The 23862-nt window shown below is 36.8% G+C and overlaps 1 protein-coding gene across 2 annotated transcripts in view; it reads left to right on the top strand.

Moving 5' to 3' along the window:
* Positions 1-23637, top strand: part of GSTCD (glutathione S-transferase C-terminal domain containing) — a 48138-nt gene extending 24501 nt beyond the window's left edge. Inside the window, exons 6-13 of one of the 2 annotated variants that reach the window (XR_009114504.1) lie at positions 8228-8343; positions 8564-8608; positions 8995-9123; positions 11602-11735; positions 13444-13474; positions 17352-17421; positions 19649-21268; positions 21676-23637. Coding sequence is in view for 1 of the 2 variants with exons in the window: in XM_058025136.1 (XP_057881119.1) it covers positions 8228-8343; positions 8564-8608; positions 8995-9123; positions 11602-11735; positions 13444-13474; positions 17352-17421; positions 19649-19785 (662 nt within the window). In the remaining variant the exon portion in view is untranslated. Of the gene's footprint in view, positions 1-8227; positions 8344-8563; positions 8609-8994; positions 9124-11601; positions 11736-13443; positions 13475-17351; positions 17422-19648 lie in introns of both variants that reach the window. The other variant, XM_058025136.1, reaches the window with a different exon arrangement.
* The last annotated feature ends 225 nt before the right edge of the window (positions 23638-23862 follow it).

Genomic DNA, 23862 nt, shown 5'->3' on the forward strand with positions numbered 1-23862 from the left:
TCAAAGACAGGAATCATCCAAATTATCAATATAGCTAATATGTTTTTTTTTTTTTTTCTTAATTAGAGGTGGTGATGGGAATTCATGAGTTGGTGTATATGCAATATATGAGAAGGAGTCTTTTGGGCTTTCCTTTAATTCTGCAATTCATGGCTTCCTGTACAGAGGCAATTCAGTCCTTACCTTTTCCTTACCAATCAGTTATAAACAATTCAGCATAAGGAGCTCAGCAAGGGAAATCTCTGTTCCTGCTGCCTGTTCACTGCTGAGAGCTGGTGCCCTGCAGGCACGCTGCTGCTGGCCAGCTGGGAGTGGGAATGGCTGCGGCTTCTGGCCCTTGCTGTGACCTCTGCTGGGGAAGGAGCTCTCCTGTTTTCACAAGGACAAGCACTCTTAGGCCCCGGTGAGAACTGGCTCAGTTCCCCTTTCTCAGCAAGACAGTAGCTGGCAATCAGGATATTAGGCTTGTGAGAGGTCAGCAAAACATTTGATTCTGGTTGCCTTGTTGGGCAGTGACATCTTCATTTGAAGATATTTGCAGAAAGTGAGCAAGCCCTGCCTCCCAAGGCTGGGTGTTGCTGACATGTGGTAATACTGTGCCTAGCTAGAACAGCACTCCTTTTGGGGTTAGAGACCTTTCCCCACATTCAGTACAGCACAGGCTGCTTTTCCCTTTCCTTTACTCATCCCCAAATGTTTTATCATCTTTAAGTTTTTCTTTGCTGTGCTTTCTTCCTCACATCTTAAACACTTCACCATAAGTAATAGGTGGGTTTGGGCACCTAAGGAGCCTAAGATATAGGCAAAATAGCTGCCTTGATGGAATCTTAACCCTAAAGGAGTGAAGGTAAGGCAGAAAGGTGAAGAAAGAGGAGTGGGAGAGAGTGTATGAATACATGAGCAAAGAAGTGGAAGAAGAGTGACTGCAGAGTCTTTTGTTTCTGCCCATAATTCTGTCATGACATTTCAAAAGAAATTAATTCCCTAATCTTTGGGATCCTAGAAAAATAGCTTGAAAGTATGAATCTTTCAAAGGCTTCAGAATGAGAAGGGTGACCAGACATTGTCATTTAGCTTAAATGTGTAGGAGCTGAGAACTTTGGAACTACTCTAATGTTTTGGGAAAGGTGTTGACACATGTTTTTTGTGAAGATTGCTGTTGGCATTATTATAATGTGAAAAACTTGGAAGAGCATGGCTAGAAAAAAACATACTAAATGTTGGTAGCACTCATTAATTTAAGTACATATACAGGCTTCACAATCTAGTACGAAATAGTTTAAAATAGTGTAAACAGTAGATTAATGTGCTAAACTTATGTTAGGTCTTTGTTTTCTAGCTTGCTTTTTGCTGAATATTTAGAAGAAAAGTTTTGAAGATAATTAATTGGGAAAATACCAAACCACAAGTCTTTTTAAAGTAGAACATAGTTACATTCAGGGAGACGTCAACATTAATTTTAATTTATTTTTACTAGTGGCTGTATGTCTTTATGGTTTTTAAAGGTGCCTTACTCTTTTCTTGCTTAAAAGAAAAAAAAAAAAAAAAAAAAAAAAAAAAAAAGAGAGCAGGCCAAGTTCCTGAAGTTCCTGCTTAGGTTGTCAGGGGTCAGTTTTCATAGCTGTCTGACCTTTTTAGACTACACCAAGATAGTGTGTGTGAGATGTAGGGGGTTTTTGTGCCCGAAGTGATAAAACTATTTTGCACAGCTTGCTTTAATAAAGAGCAGATTGGTTAGTAACATCAGGAGGGACTCCTATCTCAAAAAACCCAATAAAATGCTCTCATGGAGTGCAGTTGTCCTTCCTGTCCTTTTGATTATTGCCCAATGTATTTTAAATCATGCATTGTAGCATTCTCTTCTCCTACTCCCTTGGCTGTAGCTAAAACATCATCACATTTCATCATAAAAAACTTTATGTAATAAAAAGTAATGTGGCCTCTGGGATTTTCTTTTCTGGCCTTACCTGTTGACTCAAAGTGCATGCTGCACATTCTCCAGAGGGGTAGTTTATGGCCTTCATTTGTGATGTTTAGGAGGTTTTGTTTGTTTTCCCCCAGCCCAGTGAATGCTAAGGCCATTTTTACAATATGTGCACATGAGTGACTTTAGAAATGCTGCTCATTCTCTGAGGCTTCTCAGGAACATTCAAGTGTTCCAAGTCTGGTCTTTGCAGAATGGAACTGATGCCTTCTGAGCTGCCAAGTGCAGAGTAGCCATGTGTTCTCAGCTGTAAGGGGGCTCCAGGCAAAAAATGTTGGCCATTTGTTAGTCCCAAGCTTCTCAGAGGTTAGTTAAAAAACAAAACACAACTTTCCTGAAAGTCTAATAATTGTTGGGATGACGTAAATTATTGCAGTGCTCTGATAGGAAATGGTAAATAGACATTCCAACTATGCCAAAACAACTTAATAGCAATTTTGTTCGTTTAATAGAGATTGCTGCTTTTAGAAATATGTGAAGCTGCAGAGTTGGCGTGTGTGTCTTTTACCTCTTTAAAAAGTAAGCTTTCGCTTGCCCTTTTACCAACTAGTAATAGCTTGTGGGATGATTCCAAACTCATAGTTCCCGAGTATGTTTTGATAAACATCCAGTAGGGTGGAAAAAAGCTTACAAAAACAACAACAAAAAAACCCCTACCACCTACATCAGAACTGAGTGCATAAACGTGACTGCTGATTGCTTTTATTCATAAAAATACACTGTGGCCTTCAGGATATGTTTGCTTCTGCTTCAAACAGGCATATTATAAAACAAGCTAGTTTTATAATAGTAAAAGAAGTTAGTATTAAAAAGAAAGGAAAATTAGGTTTTCTGTATTGCAACCTCATCTATAAAACAGCATTTTCACTGAATCTCTAGCTCATATTTTAGTTCTCTAAGAGAGAATGGAGAGAGAACTTAAAAATGGGAGGTGGTGAGGTCTGGAGGACAGCAATAAAAGCACAGCCCTTTGGTTAGTGTTGCTGGCTGTTTTTTTTAATGTCTGTGATAAAGTGGTATATCTCATGATAGGACTAATGCTTTAAAACTCTGATGCAGAAGTAAGGAAATACTTATACATTCAGAACTAGATGGTTTGGTTTTTTTAGTTTGCCCCAACTCTATTACTTTTAAACTTAGATCAGAAAAGTGTTTTAAGAGGAAATTGATATTTTCATATTCAACTGTGTTAAAAGAGAAATCAGAATAGCAATTTTCAAATGTAAAGAAAGAGCAAATGAATGAATAATAACCCTAAACTGTCTGATCTTGTATCTGATTGAACAAATGCTTTAGCCTTTGTAAACAAACACATCAATTTAGTTATAATATAATAGACTTCTATTTCATTGAGAGCTAAACTGTAATGATAGATTGTTGTGAGTCATCTGTGTTAGCAGAGTTAGGAAGCAGGCAATGACCATAGGTGCTATTCTGCTTTACACTGTAATTTCTCTTGAGAATTGTTCAGTGAGCAAGCTTCCTTTTGTACCTTGCAATTGTTTTAATATAATATCCAAATTTAGGGAAAAAGATTGGTAAATGTTGTCTCTTGGTGACACAAATAATAAAACATATCCTTTAGTCCTTGCTATAAGAGTTTATACCTGGTTAAAGAGAAGAAGTGAGTTACTTCACTCATGACCATGTGCATTAAAAACCCTACAAGAGTTATGACAATCTCTTTTTGTAAGTGTAGAAGATTTCTGTTGGTGCCAAAAGCTGTTTGGCTTTCTGGGCCAGTGTCACAGTTCCTGGAGAAGGCCAGTGAGGGAGCTGAACTGTACATATGCTGTGTACATATGGAGTGCAGCACTGGCAGAGAGCTCAACAAGCAGTGAGAGACCATGCCATATGGAGTGGTGTAGCACTCCACAGAGAGCCTGGGCATCTCTAGAAGCAGTAGTACAGACAAGGGAATGGTCGAGAAAGGATTTCTTTGGTTACCTCTGCAGTAACAGGGCTCAAACTGCTCAGAAATCCAACAGAGTTGCCACATCATCTTGTGTTAACTGTATTTTTCTGCTGCAGCTTGTAGATGTGCCTTTTGGAAAGGTGTGGGCATTTAGTTTTCCTGGTGGTGTCCAGAGGTCTCTGACCCCTTTTCTTCATAGCACATTGTAACTCTGAGATTCTCTGCAGAGCCAGAAAGCACATACTTTTCCACCTACAGGTTCCTTTTGGGTATACCTTGGGAATAAAGTCTTGGTAAAGCAACAAGATCAAGAGAATGGAAAAAGAAAAAAAATTAAGTTTTGCTGTAGTTTTCTCTAAATAAAAAAAAGTCCAGCATAGAGCTTTGGCTGCTAGGATAGTTGGTACTTCATGATGCTTCAAAGTGGGTTTTCTTTTCTTTCTGATGATTTTTTCCCCCTGGCCTTCCAAAATGTGAATTAAACTTTTACATTGCAGAAGGGAGGATAACACAGAAATATTTTCTCAACATAATGAAAATGATGATTAAATACCTACTGTAAAATTTCATGAAGCTGTTCAGAGTTTTTTGTTTTTTTGTTTTTTTTTTTTACTTTTCAATGAGAGCGATTTTTGAAATTTCACCTATTGTGTAAGTTAGTTGCATTGGATTTTGGGGACTCTGATGGAGTGGAAAATGTAAAAGCTGTGAAACTTTTTTGATAATTTAGTTTAATTATTAATTAATTTAATTTTGATAGTTTTCTTTGTGAGTTCCAGCAGATTAGGTATCCCACATTATAAGAGACTTTAATGATCAAATTCAACAGGTTTTTTACAACTGCTCTTTTAGAGGCCAGCCTTTGAATTCTACATTCAGGTCAGAGCTCAAAGTCTGACCCTTAGGCTTAACACACATGGTAAAGCAGTATATTCTTTGTAACTAAGAGGCAGACTTCCAGTGACAGGTACTTTTTAGTCCAGTATCACTCAAACAGCCAGACTGAATTCACAACTGTAAGGGAGTTGAACGTAAGGAAAACAATTTACACTGAGCCTGACAAGTGGAGAGCCAAGGTCAGTGTCATTCTACAATCTAGATTGTGTTGAGGAATTGGTTAGAGACATTTTGTGGTGTTAATTGTTTTATGGCTACTCTGGAGTGAAAGTCTGCTTTATCCCGAAAGCTAAAGCCATAAGAATGTAACTTCTTGTTCATAAATGGACAGATTTATGTCAATGGGGAGGTATTCAAGTCCCAATACAGGATGTGGTCCAACTTCTCTCTCAACAGCCACGCTTGCTGGGTCCCTTATTTGAGTTATGCCCAAGTAAACAAGCCACAGACACACTATTTGCTGTATTGGATTCAAGTAGTGCTCAAAAAATATAATAATCCTTTTTTCCCAATCAAAGTTGTCTCCCTCCACTATTACAAAAGATAGAGAAGAACTGAGACACATCTACCTCCTGCATGCCTCTTGGCCTTTTGATGTAGTGTGTATTTCAGACTGTGATTCCACTGGGTCTTTGCCAGGGCATCCTTGGAGATGATGCTGAGGCTGGCTGGCCCATCTCCTGATACCTCTCCTCTCTCCTCTGGTGTGGTCATGCAACAAGTAGGGAACAGATGTTGCTGAAAGCTGGCAGATTGCTGCTTGGGAGGAGGAGAAGGGAACCACTGGAATGTAGTCCCAGGCTGGAGAAGGGGAGGGCAGATCTTGAGCTTTCAGCACTGGCCCACACAGATTTAATAAAAGCAGATGAATTCAAAGAAGAACATTGTCCAAGTAACCAAGGTGACCAATGAACCTCAGCAAAACTATTGACTTTGCTAATTGTATTTATTTCAGGATTTGGCAGAGTTCATTGAAGGTGGTATTATTTTTGACTGTTGAGAGTATTTGTTTGTAAATGAAAGTCAGCTGAGCTGGATTCCTTACATCTTTTTTGAGTTCTGCTTTTTCTACTGGTTGCATGGGAACCACTGTACCACTGTATTAATGTGACTAATACTCTGTGTAGACATGAAACACTAGCCCATAACACAAAAGTACAACAACCCCCACAGCAAAGAAGCAAATAAGACCCCCTACTTGCCAACAGATATCAAAAAGAGTTTAGCAGAAGATATTGTGGGTGTTAGGAAATAATTAGCATATCCTGATTTATCATAAGGATCTACCATTAAAAAACCCATTGGTTTCAGAAAAACATGTTCAGCTCAGAATAAAACAGTACCTGTTGTTTTGTAGTTACTGAATCTTTTTGCTGTACTTAAACAGTATAGCAATGAATACACTTCCCCTGAATTTCCATGAAAAGTAGCATCATGTTGTCATTTGAATTAGTTAAGCAAGGCTTATGTAAAATGAAGAAGACACTTGTGCTGAAACAATAGAAGTATGCAATACAGAGAATGCACATGCTGTGTTATGTGCATGTTGGTAGCTGCATGTGCAGATGTACTGTGGCAGGACTTGGAAGGTGGATAGGGTTAAATTCTTAAAGGTGATATATAGGGTATGGTTTTTTTAAGGGTACTTTAATGACTTTTCAAGTTCAACTTGAGAAATATGAAATAATTATTTGAGGACTAAAGGATTATACAAACTTGAATGCTGACCGAGGTAATACAAAAATAAAGGGGGATTTGCCTTCTGAAAAGTTGATATTTATTTGTACTAAAGTGCAAGACCTCTGAATGCCACAGAAACTTTAAAGTTCTGCTTGACATGGGCTGAATTAACAGTAATGTTCGATTTGTGGAACCAAATAAAATATTTTTGTTGTGACCGTTTATTGAAAATTAATTTTTCTGGGACTCTGGCAGTCTATTAGTTGGGTTCTCATGAAGGAAGCAAATAATTTTGCGGGGGCCTTCCATGTATAGTATAAAAAACGTCAAGTTCTTCAAGGTTTTGCCTTGTAGGGCTAAATTCCAAGCTATTTTTTTTCCTTACTGGTCTTGAAGACAGCAATTGACATTGTTTGCAATCACAGAGCTTGTGAAATGCAAAGTGAACTGTAGTATTTTTCGATGCAGAAATTTTGGTTGAATTTGTTTCCTGTTGGCTGCAACGAAGGACTCATTAGCCATGCTAACTAACATTCTCTGCAGGCTACATCACAGCTTGCTGTGTTTCTGTAGCTCTGGCTACCAAACTCAAAATACAGAGGTAGAACAGGCAAAAGTCCTATTGATTCAAGCTTGATTTTATCCATCTTTCAAGGGAGTATTTACTACTTATTGCCTGCACAGTAAAGGAGGATGAACCTTGTTAGTTGATGACCATTAAGAGTTAATTGCTAGAGTTTTTGAAGACTGTAGGTTAATTCTTTAAAAATTATTTTTCTTATTAATTTAATACTAATGAGATCAACTAACTGAGTATTAAGTACTGGATATGGTTTTGCTGATGAAAATTGTTGCTATTTTACTTCTGATTTTTAGGGATCCTAGAATCTATTTGCTAATTTTGCACAGTATGAAAATTTGATGGTGTTTTCAGGAGTTGTACTTAATAGTAAAGAGTTGTTTCAGTACGTTTATCTTATTGTGAAGATGAGCTGTCAATATCTGTGTCAAACTCTGATTTCTGAACAAGCAAAAGGAGTCTTTAATAGCTCTGTCAGCGCTCAGCCCCACTGAGACAAAACACAGCCTTACAAATACATAAGTGCTGACTCAACAACTCATTGTATCTGAAACAACTCTCTGTTGGACTTTTCCAAGCACATTTGAAAGAAATTAATAGTTTTTCCAGTTCTGGTTGTTACAGATGTGATGGAAGCCAGTCTTTGCTATGTGGAAATAGTCACTTTGAGAAGTACCTCCTTGCACATGCAGTCATTTAAATAAATAGGGCCAGCTAATATGAAAAGTAAAAATTGACAGTATAAAGAGTACAAGTATTAAAACCAAAATGCTTAAGGATGGTGTATATAGATACAGTAAATGAGGATTTATTTTGGCAACCTTACTGTGAATGTGTTTGAACTCTGGCTCTGGGCATGAATCACAGGATTGGAGGTGAATTAGGCCAGAGTTTACACTAGTTTGATTGCTTTACATTAAGTTTATATGAGTTTGTTCCTAAAGATACATTAACAGCAACAACTAGAAAGTTAATTTTGGAGAAAGTTCTACCAAATATTTAATATGTTAAATATCAATTTCACTTGAAGTGGATTAAGATGTGCAAGTGTTCATGTCATTTTCAATCTCAGCTATCAATTGCATTTGCAGTGCTTTGCAGTTACCCATGTAAAATTGTCGGTGTTGAGAGCTGCTGATCACTACTTAGGCATTTTCTCTGTCATCCCCAGGAAAGATGTCTCGAGACCGGGCTCTCAGGAAGCAGCAGCAGCTGAACAATTTGGTAGCAGCAGTGACAAAGCTCGCGAAACCTGGAGATTTGATTGTGGATTTTTGCAGTGGAGGGGTAATGTCTGTTTTTGTTTATGTGGTGCAATGTCTTTCACCTTTCATCTTTGCAGTGCTAGGTGGTTGTTGCTACAAAAAAAGCAGATGTGCAGATGCTGAAATTTTAGCTGTTTTCAAAGGTTCTCTCATTGGTATGTGGATGCTCATCACATAATGAGTGAGCAACAGGGAACACTGAAAAGTGACTCATATTTTGTTGTTTGTTTTTGTTTTCACAGGGCCATGTTGGAATTGTTCTTGCTTATATGATGCCATCATGTCAGGTAAATCCTCAATGAAAAGATTTCTGGTAGTCATCTTAAAAAGATATGTATGTAGGGAGGACATAGAAATCACAGTTGTCTCAGCAGAGGACTTCAGTTTGAAACATGCAACATTTTTAGCATGATCCCCAAATGTGTGTGGTGCTTTCCAGAGAAGACAAAACTTGTAGGAAAATATAAAATATTTTCAAGCTGATTAATATTGGCAAGTATTAAATGCCTTTGGTTGTTCCTGGGTTTCCAGCTAATCATTTTGTAGATCTCAGACTCTGCTACAAGTGATTCAGAGGTTTTCTCAACAAACTACAAGGTTTTCTGCTTAGTAGTGTTGTGCTTTGATTTCTCAGTACTATTTTGCCTTACTTTCTCCTATGTGTGAAATTTAGGTGGTACTCATAGAAAATAAGGAGTTGTCTCTGATCCGTGCTAAAGACAGAAGTGATGAACTGGGTTTAAACAACATTTGGTTCATTCAAGCAAATTTGGACTATTTTAATGGGACTTTTAACATTGGGGTAAGTGATGATAACTTTTCCACTTCAAAACTTCAGTGTCTGATTAATTATTCTTAAAACAACTAATATACATGAGAGAATAAAATTCTGTATGTCCTTACAGACTGTGAAAGTAAATGAGATTAATGTCCTGACTAGAATTTTGCAGCCCTAGCGAAGAATAACGCATAAATAGTATTTTGTAGCCCTGTAAATATTCCTATCATCCATTTTTTATGCTGTTAATAGAATATGAACCTCTGTGGCAAGATGCAAGCTTTCCATGCAAGACTGACTGTTCTTTAAATCATCCATCTAAAAGCCTGTTTTGACTGTAGCAGAGGATGGGTAATGCTGGAAGTTTATGGTACATGAACAGTGCTGTTTAACTGTTTGGTTGGTTTATTTTAGAAAGGAAAAGAAATTCAGGGCAGGAGAAAGAGGAGAGAATAAATGGTTTTAGCCCAGTCCTTCCAAGTGTAAATTTCTAATTCTCTAGCTTTATTTTCTGTGCTACATTGTCATATAAATCTCAGTGGGTGAACTAGAGAGCTATTTCAAAGTGCCAGGATCTCATGAATAATACACTGATTTGTGTGTGTGAAATGCTTAATAGTTGTTTTATGAAGTGAGTCTCCAATTTTGTGGTCATTGGAATTCCTGTCTTGATTTCTGGGGGCCCATTTTAAAGGTTAATACAATGTTAACCCTGTGGAGTGTTTATTTAATAAAAAAAGTATTATATTCTCTTTTTCAAGTTTTGTGACAAGGGAGATATTGAAGTATATGTCAGCAGAGTTCACTTGGAAATTCTTCTTTGCCTGCTCTTCATTACCAAATATCTGCATAAGTCTTCACATTTTATTTTGTTTCAGATAGTGAGTTCAATATATAGGGTTTACTGCAAAAGCTTCATCTTTAATTTTATTTGGGATTTTTTCTTAACTAAATGGGTTTTTAGAAAGCCAAAGAAGAAATCATTTGCTCTGACAGGTCGCACAGGCTCAGCAAAGCTACTGGCTTATCTACTGCTGTTTTAAGATCTCTTTTTCTGCAAGCAAAGCAGAGAGCTAGCTTTGTTTTCTACTTGGATAGATGAGGAAGTAACTATAATTGCATTCCATGATAATCTGATAGCTGTGATATTAAGATTCTATTTCTGATGTTAAACTAGTTTTATTTTTTTTGTTAAATTCATATGAGCAGAAAATTTCATTGTGCAATTATTTTCTTGTTAATTTTTTAGTGTTCTGCCTGAGACTAGAATATTTGTTTCCATCTGTATGCAATTACAGTTCAGTTGATGATTAATGATCTCCTCAGCTGAGCTTACAGCAAGCAGACTGGAAACAAAAAAGACTTTGTTTTAATCTATATCTGAGAGCAAAGTTTTTATCTTCCAGTTGCTCTACCTTGAAAAGCAGCTTTGAACCCTGAAATCTGAGCTGTGCAGTCTTAAACCTCTTCTCTAAACATACAGTGAACAAAAAGCAAAGCAAATAATGTAGTTTTATAAATCCACACTGCTGCATAAAATCAGAAATGTGCCTCCAAAATGTCCTTAGTTTAAGTATGCACCAGACCTACTCTTTGAGGTGCTGAGCACCTGGGAGGAAGCAGAGGAGGTAATGCCCCATTTCAGTGGTGCATTTGACATGCCAGGTGGACCCAGGAGAGAGCTGCCTGTGTTTCCTTGCAGGATATTGAGTACTGCAGTCATTTGTTTTTCTATAGGAGAGCAGAAAGAATTTGGGTGCAACCTCTGTGTTGCCCAAACACGTCAGTGCTCACAGGTAGTTGTAATCAAATGTTATTTTAGTTTTAGTTGAAGAGCCCCTCACTAAGGAAAAGAAATAAAAGAATTAGGAGAGGAAAAAAAAAATAAAGGAGGGCAAGTTGTATTTGATGCCTCCCCCAGCTCCAGTGTTTGTTTCCTATAGGTTTTACTCAGTACTTGAAAACCAAATTATCTAAATTTATATAATATTAGCATAATTTTAGCATAATAGCATCATTTTTTCCTTTAGATATGACCTTCAGGTATATCTATTTCTTCTCATACTGCTTAGTTGAAATCCAGTTTTGGTGTAGTTCTTTGTATTTTTGAGTTCTTTTTGCTTGACAAAAATTTTTTACAAATCACCATATAGTTTTTCTGTTACTATGTATTCCACAACTACTATTTTTCTGGAGATTGGTGTTTAGTTCATTGGATATCACAATGAAGTGCATCTGCCTTTTGAGTGCTTTTGGTGAGCGACCCTTCTTCAGTGTTGATTCTTTGTTTCTTCTAGTGAAATAAACCCTAAATTTTCATCAACATAGATATGAAGGAGGGAATGAAAAACTGGAGAATTAAGGACCAGGCCTTTGGTGTAACAGCTTTAATTGCAAAAATTTCCTCATGCTTTTAACTAACTAAGTCAACCAAAAAAAATGCTGGATTGTATTTAGACTGTGATGAATTTTCCTGTTTCCTTGGTTGTTTTCCTGCTCTAGGTGGCCCTGCACGCCTGCGGGGTGGCCACAGACATGGTGATTGAGCACTGCCTCAGGGCACGGGCTGCCTTTGTCATCTCCCCCTGCTGCTACGGCTTCATTCAAAATACAGTCAAGTTCAAATATCCACGAAGGTAAACTGAAGCTTGCAAGATAAGCCCTAAAATATCAACTTAAGTGAAGGAATAAAATCCTAAAAGACTATAGAATTAATCATTTGAGGGTCATTGAGAGTGACCAGGCTAAGCTGGTTCACACTTACAATGAAACTGTTTCCTCCTGTTTAATCCATCCTCATGGGCAGATTGGTAATTCCTGGATTATTTTTTTTCTGGATTTATCTATTCATGGTTCAGACTTTATACAATCAACATAGTAGATACAGTGTCTTATATGCAGACCTTCTACCTTAAAATCACAGTTAATAGAAAACTCATGAAAATTACTCTAAGAAGGGGAATTGACATTTTAATGTTGGAGGAAGATGTAAGCAGTCAGTTTAAAGAAATGGGTCTGCTTTATACCACAGTTTACTGCTTGTACAACTCCTTTGATTTATTCCCAAGCAGATAAGCTCTCCTGTGTTTCAGTTCATATTTTTAATACTTTTTCAATGGATTGTGTACATATTTTGTCTTCAAATCTGCCTTGTGGGAGGTACTAATATATCATATGCTTAAGAATTTTAAGGCCTTTGATATAAATGAAATGTAAAGGATAAGCATAAAGGTGCAGAAGATAAGAGGTTAAACAGCCTTCTGAGTCAGAACTAGGTGGGGGAAAAGGGTTGTGTTTTGGTTGGCTTTTTTTTTTTTTTTTGTTCATAAAACTGAACTTTGCATTTTGGATATCCAAGATGAAATAGATTTAATTCTACCAGGAATTACATCAATGACTTAAGTATGTATTTGCTAAAATAAGAAACTGAAACATGCAATCTTAAAAGGTATCAACAAATCTAGAGAGATATTATGCATTCATATGAAATATTTTTTGTACTTTTATATAATATCAAAGTGTTCTGCCACAAAAGTGCATAGAAAGCAATTCTTTGTAACTTGTCAGTTTGATAACCTTTGCCTTTAACTGTTCTTTCGTAGTCAATTTGGTACTTCCATCTCTTTTGTTTTCTCTTGTGACACAATAATACATTGTCTTCTAATGAAGAGACAATAAAATTCCAAGCCTTCTAAAATAACAGGCATATAATTTTTGTCAGTATATTTGTTTTAAAATTGGCTGGTTAATGTTTAACTTTTCACCAGCTACATTTTTAGACCACAAAGACTGGAAATGATCGCTTAGAAAACTTTTACTGTGGATGTTGCAAGAATATTTGTGTTTGCTGTAATTTTCAATCTAACCTCATAAGTCTATGAAAAACTATCAGCCTGATCTTGAGCTACATTTTAGGGTTTGCTTTTTCTTTTTTTCCTTATGTTGTATGATCATAGAGCATGATAGCCTGGCCATATCCCCATAGTGGCTGTGTTCTGTACTCAATTCCATGTAAAGACCCTTTAGCTTTGTGATACAAACAAAATATATGTGTGTACTATTAAATGTATGTAAAGAGTTTGTGTGACAATGAGAAAACCACAGTAAGTATGTGTTAGCATTTATAAGAGGGAGTTTTTATTAATACAAGGAAAAAAAACCCACTAAATACACTTTTCTAGTGAACTGGAACTGTAACGGTATTTTTTAAAGCCTTTCTGTATGATAAAGATATTGCTGGGGTTTTTTAAAATGTGTTCAAGTATATAATGATTGCTTCTGTTTTCCACCTTTGCTGTTTTCAGATGTGAATTGAATTGATATATTTGGTTTTTTTTTTTTCAGTCATCAGTTCAAAGAAATTTTGTCCTACAAGGTATGTAAAAGGACAGAGGGAAAATATTTATTTGCAGTTTCCTGCATTTCACTGGGTCTTCTTATCAAATGGAGTATAGGTGGTTATCTTCTAGAAATAGGAGGGGCATGTGTTATGTGAAATGTTCATTATTAGTGCAGGTGCCATTGTGTTTTCTCTCCACCACCCATTTTAAAGGCTTTTTTCTTCAACAAAATTAAGTAGTTTCTCCACAAAAAAACCCACCTTTTTGTCATAATGTATAAGTGAGCCATTCCTAAGGTACTTCAATGTGTATCAGTTAAAAATTACAGGATAGCAATTTGTTTAGATGTTGAATACAACTGTTGTAATAACCATTAGATGCCTCCCTCTAATTTATGTCTAGAACGTTGGATGTTGTAGGTGGGAAGAGCTTAAACAGATCAGCAAGATTTTAATACAGTACTTATATTTTATACAGTCTTTAAAATGTTGTTCAAAATTACTTTTAAAATATTGAAGTGTGTTTTGACCCTGAGCAGTTGGGGTCTGTGGAGATAATCTGAGAGAAGCACAGTAGAAATTTTCACTGAAGCATACTGACAAATTGAAGGTTAACAGGAGAGTGGAAAAGGACAAGAGCAGAGAGGTGGGCAGCAGAAAACTGGTACTGATCTGCTAAGTTTTGTCTTGTGAGTTTAAACTAGTTAATGATGAGCAACCTGAAATTTGAAGGTTAGAGGTACTTAATGTGGCATGGAAAAAAACATGTTTCCTTTTGAGAGAAGCAGGGTTATGCAGGAACTTTACTAAATTTTCAGCTCAAATCCTAGACAGGACTCTTGGCTTTTACAATATAGAAGTGATTTTTGGAGGTTCAAAATAATTCTTTGTAACAGAAATATGGAAATGAAGGAGGTTATTTCAATATCCAAATGCTTTTGGAAACAGTGGGCAGTGCAAAGATAATGTATGTGGCAGGAAAATAGAGATTATCCTTTTTAATCCCTAATTTAGAATGAGTTTTAAAAATTCAGAAAATCTCCAGCCATCTTATAAGGGAATAGTTCAGTTATCAGGTAATAAATGCCCAAAGACTGAGGTGCCAAAAGCCACATGATGGATGTGGAGCCGCCATTATTTTTTCCCATGATTAATGTTCCTTTCAGCATCTCTGTGACATAATCTCAAAGAAGTTGGGTTTCAGTTCAGAAAAAAAATTATTTACTAGCATTATTAAACCTGCTGACAGTACAGAGAGGGATGGTGTCAGTTATAAAGCCTAAGATTCCTAGATTAGGGTAGTGTGTATAATCTCATTGCAACTCAGGGAATTTCTTCTTAATCTGTTAAACCATGGAGATTTAAATCACAGGGTTTGTCAATACTGTAGAAGCTCCAGAATTTTATTAATTGTGTTGCAGAAGGGCACAGGAGTCAAAGATAAGGCTAAAAAATATTGCTACTCTTAGTAACATGAGAGTCTATACAATTGGTCTAGGCTGGTTGGTGCCTCAAATAATCCTAGTTATAAATAACTTCTGCTACGCAACTAGCTGTATGTGTTTTTATATTTCATATTAATAAATTCTTACAAGTTATTGGCTAGCAGCCAAAGTTGCCATGTGTTAGCCAGACATTGTCTGTGTCATCCATTCCAGTTCCCATTTTAAATTAATTTCTCTTATCTTTTATTTTAGTGAGATCTAAAAAGACATCCAGAAGTCTGGCATTTCCAAAACTTTCTTGATGAGAACATTATGCTGTAATTCATTTGTTTATAGTTGCAAGGAATAAGGTTATGCTAGCTGTAGATTTCTGTTATGATACATTTTGAGACTCTGTCAAGACACAAGGAGAATTGGAAAGTAGAACTGTATAAATTTGCAAATAGAGCTTTGGAAATTTAATAGAAATGGAACAGGTAGATGTTCTAGTAAGCATATTAATTGTTTATGCACACTTTGGGAAGTTTCTCATCCTTACTTTAGAAATGCTTTTTTAAAATTTCAGCCAACAGGGAATATGACAATTTAATCATTGTGTCAGGGGGAAACAATGTAGTCATAACAGCCTCTAGTTTATCTTTTTGGATCACACTGTAAGAAGCCAAGGATTGGAGTCAGTCCAGATGTTCAGGTCAAGTGACAAGACTTACCTTGGCTCTGGTCTGGTCCAAAGAGCTGGGAACTTGCTGTTGCAAAGAGCCAAGTTCTGTCAGGTGCCTGAAGACTGGTGAGGAGTTGTGTGCTAACATGGGTCTTCTCCCTCTCCTCTAAATCCCTGTTTTTCTCCCCAAGCTGCCTGTCACTCCTGCTTCTCTCCAACAGTGGCCACATTGTCTGTGGCACCCCTTCTTCTCCGTTCTTCAGTGGTCACATCTGGGTTTAACATTTTTACCTCTTTTGTACTACAGGAGTAGCCACATTTGAGCTGAACTGCCTGGGTGTAACAAGTTTAAGGCCTAAATGTGTTATAACATGTTCTTATTTTGCTTCTGTATTTTTTATGAAGCTGTGAGCTGGAAACCTTCATGTCTTTGTGCTGTACTAGGGAACAAATATCCTTGCATCAAGATATTATAAATATATTTAAATGAGTAATATTTTTGTATCAAGAGATGATCATATTTTATTTTATAATATATGGGAAAATTTTTTGCAGTCAGGTGTCTTGTTTATGAATTGGGTGGAGTGCAGTGAGGGAATTGCCATCTTGTTTTAATATGAAGATTTCTTGTGGAGTGAAGACTTAGATGTTTATGGCATTCTAAAAAAAGCTGGAGTAAGTATCCTTACTTCAGAATAATGAAAGAACCTGAAGTGTCCTTAGGTGAGACACTTAGCTAAGTGTCCTTAGCTCTCTCCACCTGTTATAAGAACCAAATCTTTAAAATTGTAATTTTATATCAGGTAAGAATAAAAAACAAAATCTTTTTGATGCAAGACACATATCCTTGTTTCAGAACTACAGCTCTGGAAGCTTTGCTTGGGAGAGCACTTTGTGCTGTTGCCCATTTCTGTTTTCTCCCCATGACATTGTGGGAGACTTGGCAACGTTGTGGGATTCTAAGAAGGTTCTGATTAACTCTGCCCTGTACTGAGCATTGCAGCTGTCCCACAGGCTCAGCTGTCATCAGAGCAGTAATTCCACTGCCACACCTGCAAGGGTGTGCTCTCTCCCCTGGCTAACCTGCCTTCCTTGCCTTGCCTGACCTTTGAGGTGCCACTGTGCTGGCATTGAAGGCAAGTGAGGGTGGGGCTCTGCTGCTGCCCCCTCCCCTGCACCATCCCCCTGGCGGAGTGGGCAGGGAGAAAGTCTTCTGTAGAAGTGTCTGCAGAAACTTTTAATGGAACAGGGGTAGTTTGAAAGTAAATTGTGCTCATTTTGCTGGAGACTTTCCTACTCACAGCCAGGTATTTTTTGCCCTCAGGATCTGACTGGATTTGGTGGGGCAGGGGAAATTTGACCCATCAGCTTCAGCTTATCCTGGGATTCAAAATCACTGCTTGGGAGAAATGTTCAAATCAACTGTTAAAGAATTTTGTCTCGGCTGCTTATTGATGCAGGGAGGCTGCCCTATTACGACTGTGCTAAACGATGGCTGTGTTGCTCATCAGTTATTGAAGGCAAAATTAGTCTGCAGGATGTCTTTGAAGGATGCTGTCTTGTATACATTGCATCCCATTCAACTGCTGCAAAGAATTAGGAAGTTTAGCAAGAAATAAATACTAATGAGGAGAAATGAGGCAGTGATTACAAACACTTGACCTACACAAGTATTTGCAGTATAAAAATTGGGATTTCCACACAGGTGAATTTTTTTTAGAAATACTGTCTTCAATGTGGTATCATTTCTGATACTTTTAAGCATTTAATCAGATTTTTCTTAATGATTTTTTTGTCTTTTTTATAGGAGCACATGATCCTTTGCAGATTTGCAGATCAGACAGCTGTTCAGCTTCCACCCGAACGCAGGCAAATCGGTATGAATTTCTGCAGCTGTTGTGTAAACCATCCCAGTAATGGTTTTACCTTGATACAGAAAGGAAGAAGTAGGACATTTATGAATGGGGCATTAAGTAGATGTCTTCAGATAACAGTTGAAAATTTAAGTTTCGTCACATTTCACATCTTGCTGTTCTCTTTTTGCTATAGAAATGTCTTTCTTCATCCAAAATCATCAATATTAAAGTGACAGTTTGGTATTGTTGTTTTGATGGAAGCTGTAACTAGCTTCCAGGTCAGAAAAGACAGAAGGGCCTAGGAACTCTAAGGCTGCTTAGAGATAAGTCTGCTTTTTTGGCTTAGAAGAAATATTTACAAAGTATATGAAAGCAGTACTAGCTAATAAGCATAATGTTTTTAAGAAGCTTAATTTGAACAATTGAAAGTATTTCTTATACTTGCTGCCCAAAAATAAAATAATAGAGATCCTGTATAAAAGCTGACAGTAAATTTGTCAGTTTCTTTTGTCATCATCACAATATTTGAAAAACAAATTTTAAAAAGGTCAATATTCATTACTAGTGTTGGACCCCATGCTGTAGACTGAAAATTGAAATAGGATCAAAAATTTTTTTTGAAGGATTGTAACTCTTATCTGTTCTCAGTGTCTGAAACTGCAGGGGTTTTTTTCCACAAATGTAACTTTTAAGTGTTTTGCCCTGACAGTGAGTACTATTGTAATAATAATATTGGAGTCAGTGGCCATTTTGTTCAACCAACCTGAGAAGGTGGTTTTCTATGAAACCACAGATGTGGGAGGATAGGGCTAGAAAAGATGATTTGCAGAGTTCTGTCTGGTTGGTTATACAAACTAGTGATTTCTCCCTGCAACATACAAATCCATGCAGGACTGAGTTGGAACGATCTTTTTCAGGCTCTCCCTTATTATTGTATCTTTAAATTGTCTCCAGCCCAATTACTACCTCTCTTAAATCTCAAACCACCAACATAACTGAGGCCAAATGTCATAATAGTGAATTCAAAGCAGTGAAATTCTTCTGTAACTAAGCTGAGAAGGAGAAGATAGTTCTGTCTGGGGGCTCACTGTGGGTGGACAGAGTAGGTTGGACTGAGCCCTGCATTCAACTGTGATGTGCACCAACTGCTCTGAAATACAAGGATACTGCAGGGTGTGTTGGTGCCACCTGCCCAGAACTTCTAAAGGCTCCTGACCAGGGTGCCTAGCAGGGCTGGTAATGATACAGGCACAAAAGCTGATTATATATTCAGGAAAGAGAGGTAAGCTGTTCCAGAGGGTGGTTTGGAATGCCAGACTCCTATTCCAAAGGCAAACAGGATGTGCTCTGTCTCTTCATCTCAGACCCCAAATACATTTAGCTGTATAATTCTGTCAGGAACAAGGGAAGAGGCAGGATCATCATGTTTGAGACTGAAGCAGGATTGTGCCCTGTTGACTTGAGACTGTAACTACTAGTGATAAAGCATTTCAAAGTAGCATTAAATTTTCCTTTCAGTAGAGTTTCAAGCTACTGAAAATACAATCTGACAAGTCAATTCTGTTTTTCAGAACATAATAATCAATTATAATGAGTGAATAAGTAAAGAATGGTCCCATCATCTTGTCATGGCTGTATCATAACAAAAAAATTCTAAGCAGAAAAAACCCCTCTATCCTTCCTGGGTTTTTTGCTGCAGGTAAATCTGAAATAAGCTTATTTTGCATTGCCAATTTAGTATGTTTATTTATTGCATTGCCAATTTAGTATGTTTATTTATAAGTAGTTAAGTAATATGTCTCAAATCAATTACACTTTTTGGTATTTTAGTCTATTGTTCAATAAACAGAGATTTTCGGATTTTACGTGAAAGTACAGGAAGGAAACAGCTATGGTTTTAAAGGGACTAGAAGTCTGGCAATTCAGAGGGCTAAGGGGTAAACTAGACATTTTTCTTCTTCCCATTTACATTAAAGCATGTTTTTTTCCTGTAAGTTTTGAGAATACTTTTAAATAGTTGTGCCTTTCTTCATATTAAAGAGTTAATAATCTCTTCAAGGTCTTTGCTAAATGAGGAGTACAAGTTACAGATGTGATTTGGAACATAAACCAGATTAAGATGTTTTTTAAAGTAGATTTGGAACTTTTTTTAGATGACTTACTGATGTGTTTTCCTAACATTACATGCACATTTCTGATAATATTTCTACATTTTGAGTTTCTGTGTTCTCCCTTGCTGTCATTTTAGGAAAGCAGTGTATGGGACTTGTGGATCTGGATCGGGCATGGGCTGCAGAAGAGCATAACTACTCTGTCCAGGTTATATCTATGGAGCCAGAGAGTTGCTCTCCAAAGAACAATATGTTTGTGGGCATCCCTACTTAGAGTGTGAAACTTGCATTTGATTTGAAGCTGAGCATAAATCTTCAGTGCATAATGACATCCAGCAGATAGAGGCAGCGCTGGGAAGCAGACATCCTGCATCTTGAACGCATTGCCTTCGGAAAGGGAAGCAGCCTCCAAAGTCCTGAAAAGCAAACTGCATGCAGAGCATCACAAATCAACTTGCAATATGTCATTAAGCAACTTTTGGTTCTCATACTGAGAAGTTTCTGGATCTAATGACTGTGCATGGAATTATATCCATCTGCAAAAGTTTAGGAAAAACTGGCTTTATTGAAGGAAAGGTGATTTCCTTTTCAGTAAAGCTGTGTCTTGGCTGCTTGGAAATTGCGTTCGTGGTCAAAACAGCATTTGTGTTCCTGAGCCGAGCAGTTATCAGCCAGCAGTGCTGATCACCAGAGGAACAGAGAAGATCAAGTTTATTGTGTTACTGAAGATGGCTGTGCAACAGGTGGTGGCCTGACTTTGCTGAAGAATTCCATGCTACTGTAGCAGATTATTTTTAATAAAAGTTCATCAGAATAGTTTTGGGCCTCAATCTGCTTATTAAAAATGTATTCTACCTTGCCAATAATTCTTTTAAAAGACTTCAGAATTACCTTTAAATATTATGCAAGGATTCTATAACCAGGCAGTTGACACTTGGTTTAAAGAAACCAAACTTCTCATTATCCATTGACCAGAAAGTGGGAGCTAGACATGATGATAGTGAATGGATCCTTCACTGTTGCATTGGTAACAGAAGTGTGTTGATTCCTATTCATAAGAAACTTGCCGTCCTGAAGAAATATTTATGAACAGTTCATGTGTCTACATAGACCATCTTCATTGATTTTATATTCAGTTTAAAATTTGACAAAAGTTGCTGTGTGGAGCTATTTGAAAAGATAATCGTGGTTATGCTGCTCTAAAATGAAAATAAGTATTCTCCTGTGCTCCATTTCCCCCCTAATTTAAAATCACCAGTTGACACAAACACAATGGAAGGTAGCTCCTAATGAGATTTTTACTGCATGTTTAGGGATTTTACACATCTGTGATTTCTGCCATGATTCAGTTTATTTAATCTGAAGTTTGAAAACTATGAACATAGCTTCCAGACATGGCTAACTGAATTACAAACAATAGGTATTGGAGCAAAAAAAGAATCCAGAAGTATTTTATTATTCATGAAATGTAGATATCTTAAAGATCGAAATACCTGGGTTTTTTTTAATGTGAACACATGGAATGCTACCCCCTTATTTAAAAAGCACACAAATGAGCAAGTAGGAGTGAAATCCTACCTTTAGCATGAGTTCTTCCATAGATAATGATGAAATACTTTTTCTGCAACTGTTTGTGGTTACAGGAGGAACTTGAGTTTTGAAGAATGTATGGCAAATACAAAATACATGGCGATACCAGTTGTCTTCAGAGTTTTCTGCAATACTTGCCCAATGGGAATTCAGTTCCTAAATTACTGGTATGTCAATCTGAACATTAGTCATGTTAAATTGCTTTTCTCGAGTGAGCAAATGTCTCTTTATGACTTTCTTGTGCTGAAGGAAGAACTCGTCAAGGTGAGGCAGTTGGAAACTGATGCTGTTTACAGTAAGAGTTTTCACACTTCTCTGCTCCAGAGAAGTAGCAATATCAGTGCTTTAATTATGGTGGTGTTGAACATTTGGCATGGTTTGATACTATGCAATAAAACAGAGCTTTCAGTAGAGCAGAATTCTTTGCTCTTACGTGCTTCACATCTTTTGCAATATCTGTGTCAATAGTCTGTAATAGTTTTTTGATCTACCTGAAAAGAAGGAATACATTTAGGGTCTACAGCAGAGAACATGTGTGCTACTGGATAAAAGATAAAAATGGTTTTTTTAACAGGCAAAACCAGGATTTCTTAAAAAGAGAGGTGGAAAAGGAACCTTATTTGGACAGATGACCAAGTGTTTATTAGGTGCTTCAGATGGTCTAGAAAAACAGGTAAAGTCAAACAAGAATCCAAATACCAATCTCTGTTTCCTATTTCATTAAAGTACCTGCTTTCATCTTAATGACAGCTTCCCACAGGTGTTGCTTTACTTGTGACTTAAGTAAATTATTTTGTATCTGCTACCCCACAAAGAAATAGGCTTCACAGGAAGAAAAAATTTATAGAAGCAAGGGAAAAAACCAGCAGAAGTAGTGCTGTGTTTATATGCATGATGACATCCCATTTTTTCTTGGATGAGCCAAACTATACAAAGTGAGTTTATGACGAATTTTTGTCCTTCCCAAAATCAGGAATATTTTAATGGCATCTCACAATATCTATCATCTTAATGGGTTACAGGATTAGTGAGGCTGCATTCCATTTGTGATACTGGTGTGAGCTTGTTGCTGTTGGCATCAATGGGCTCTGGTTTCTTCTCAGGAGAACAGAATCTTTCTCATGTCCAAGGAGGGAGTTATGTTACTATGACTAGTAAAGCCTGAACTATTCTTCAGATGAACTGATGTTTATTGAAAACTGAAGAGAAGCAGATGAAAAAAAGCATAAAAATCAAGATTTGCAGCAAGAGATAATACGTAATTCACCACAGATTAAATGGCTAAACTGTGGCATGTACTTTCTGAAAGATGAACTCAATTATATTAATTTTTAGGTATGTTACTTTGCCCTATGTTTCTGTATACATAAATGGTATGGAATTAATAGAGCCTAAAATAGCCTAAACAAGGTGAGTAGACAGTGTGGTCCTGTGAGTGAACAACTGGTCTTCTAGCAGCTAGTTATTCAAGGAGCTATCTTGATGTCCAAGGTGCATCTCCAAATACTGTTTGTGTTTTTCATTTGTCTGGCCCATTGGGACCAGCTATAGAGTGAAAAAATTGCTGTCCTAGCATAGTCATGATTTTCCATTATCTTGAAAGTTTTCTTTTATGTTTCCCTTGTAGCCTGTATTGCTGGCAAAAGTAACCTTATAACAGGAAACAGATGACCAAGCCATGTTAAAAGTTAGTCATCTGTGTGGACATGTATCCTTACTTTTGGTTTTTCATTTTATTCTTCATTCTGTTATTAATCTGCTTCTTCAGCCATTTTTCGAGAGATCATTCCTAGTAGGTTCATTGTGCTGCCTAATTTTTATGTGGCTTGACCTAAACAAAAAGAGGTAAAATGTTACTATTATTCTGATAAAGCCATCTTTTGATTTTTGCTTTTGATGGAACCTACTCTAGTGGTCAAAATTACTCAAAGATAATCCTTAGACAAATACACATAAAATTATTTACTTATGGGGTGGCCATAAATTTTAGGCCAATGTTTTCTGGTCATCTTTTCTAGACTTTTAGCTACTTGGTGGATGCAATGGCAGTAAGCAGAAATGTCTTTCTAAAAGCTGTATTGCTAGGTGACATGCAATGCCAGATGTTCTCATTGAAAAAAGCATTTAAAGAAACCATTTATGGTCAAGTAAGTTTAAGTAACCTGCAATGAAATGACACTGAGCTGATTTTACAATAGGTTTAAACAGATGTTGGTATGGCTCAGCACCATAAGCTGAGGTGATTTTCTTTTAAAATTTTGGCATAGGGTTAGTAATTAACCCTTTAAATGTGTGTGTGTGTGTGTGTGTATATAATTTTTAGAAATTATGGCCTAGAAAAGCACTGATTACCAAAAAGTAACTGAAGAGGTGAAGCATTAGTTTTGGTCTTGGTGCCCAGTTGTCAGCTGAAGAAAAAGCACATTTTCCTTTAAGCATAATCAAGTACTATTTTCAGTGCTCTTTCCTTGGACTATTTGCTTGTCATAACAAACTCCTCATGTACAATCTCAGTCTAAGTTCCTGTGGTTTTATTACCATTTTTTAAACAAAATTGAAATAAATTTACCTGTCGATATGTCTAGTGCTACTTACATGCCCCAAATAAAAAAGAAGAAAACCTCTGAACTTTCCATGCTCAGACCTGCACTTTAACTACGTGGCTACCAAGGTTTCAGTTCAGTAGCTTGTGCTTAGCAAGTTTCAGCTTACTACAACTATCATTAAAAGAAATTCAATTTTCTAAGTCAATAATATATTA

Source organism: Melospiza georgiana, chromosome 5 (genome assembly GCF_028018845.1).
Source record: "Melospiza georgiana isolate bMelGeo1 chromosome 5, bMelGeo1.pri, whole genome shotgun sequence".
Taxonomy (NCBI): domain Eukaryota; kingdom Metazoa; phylum Chordata; class Aves; order Passeriformes; family Passerellidae; genus Melospiza; species Melospiza georgiana.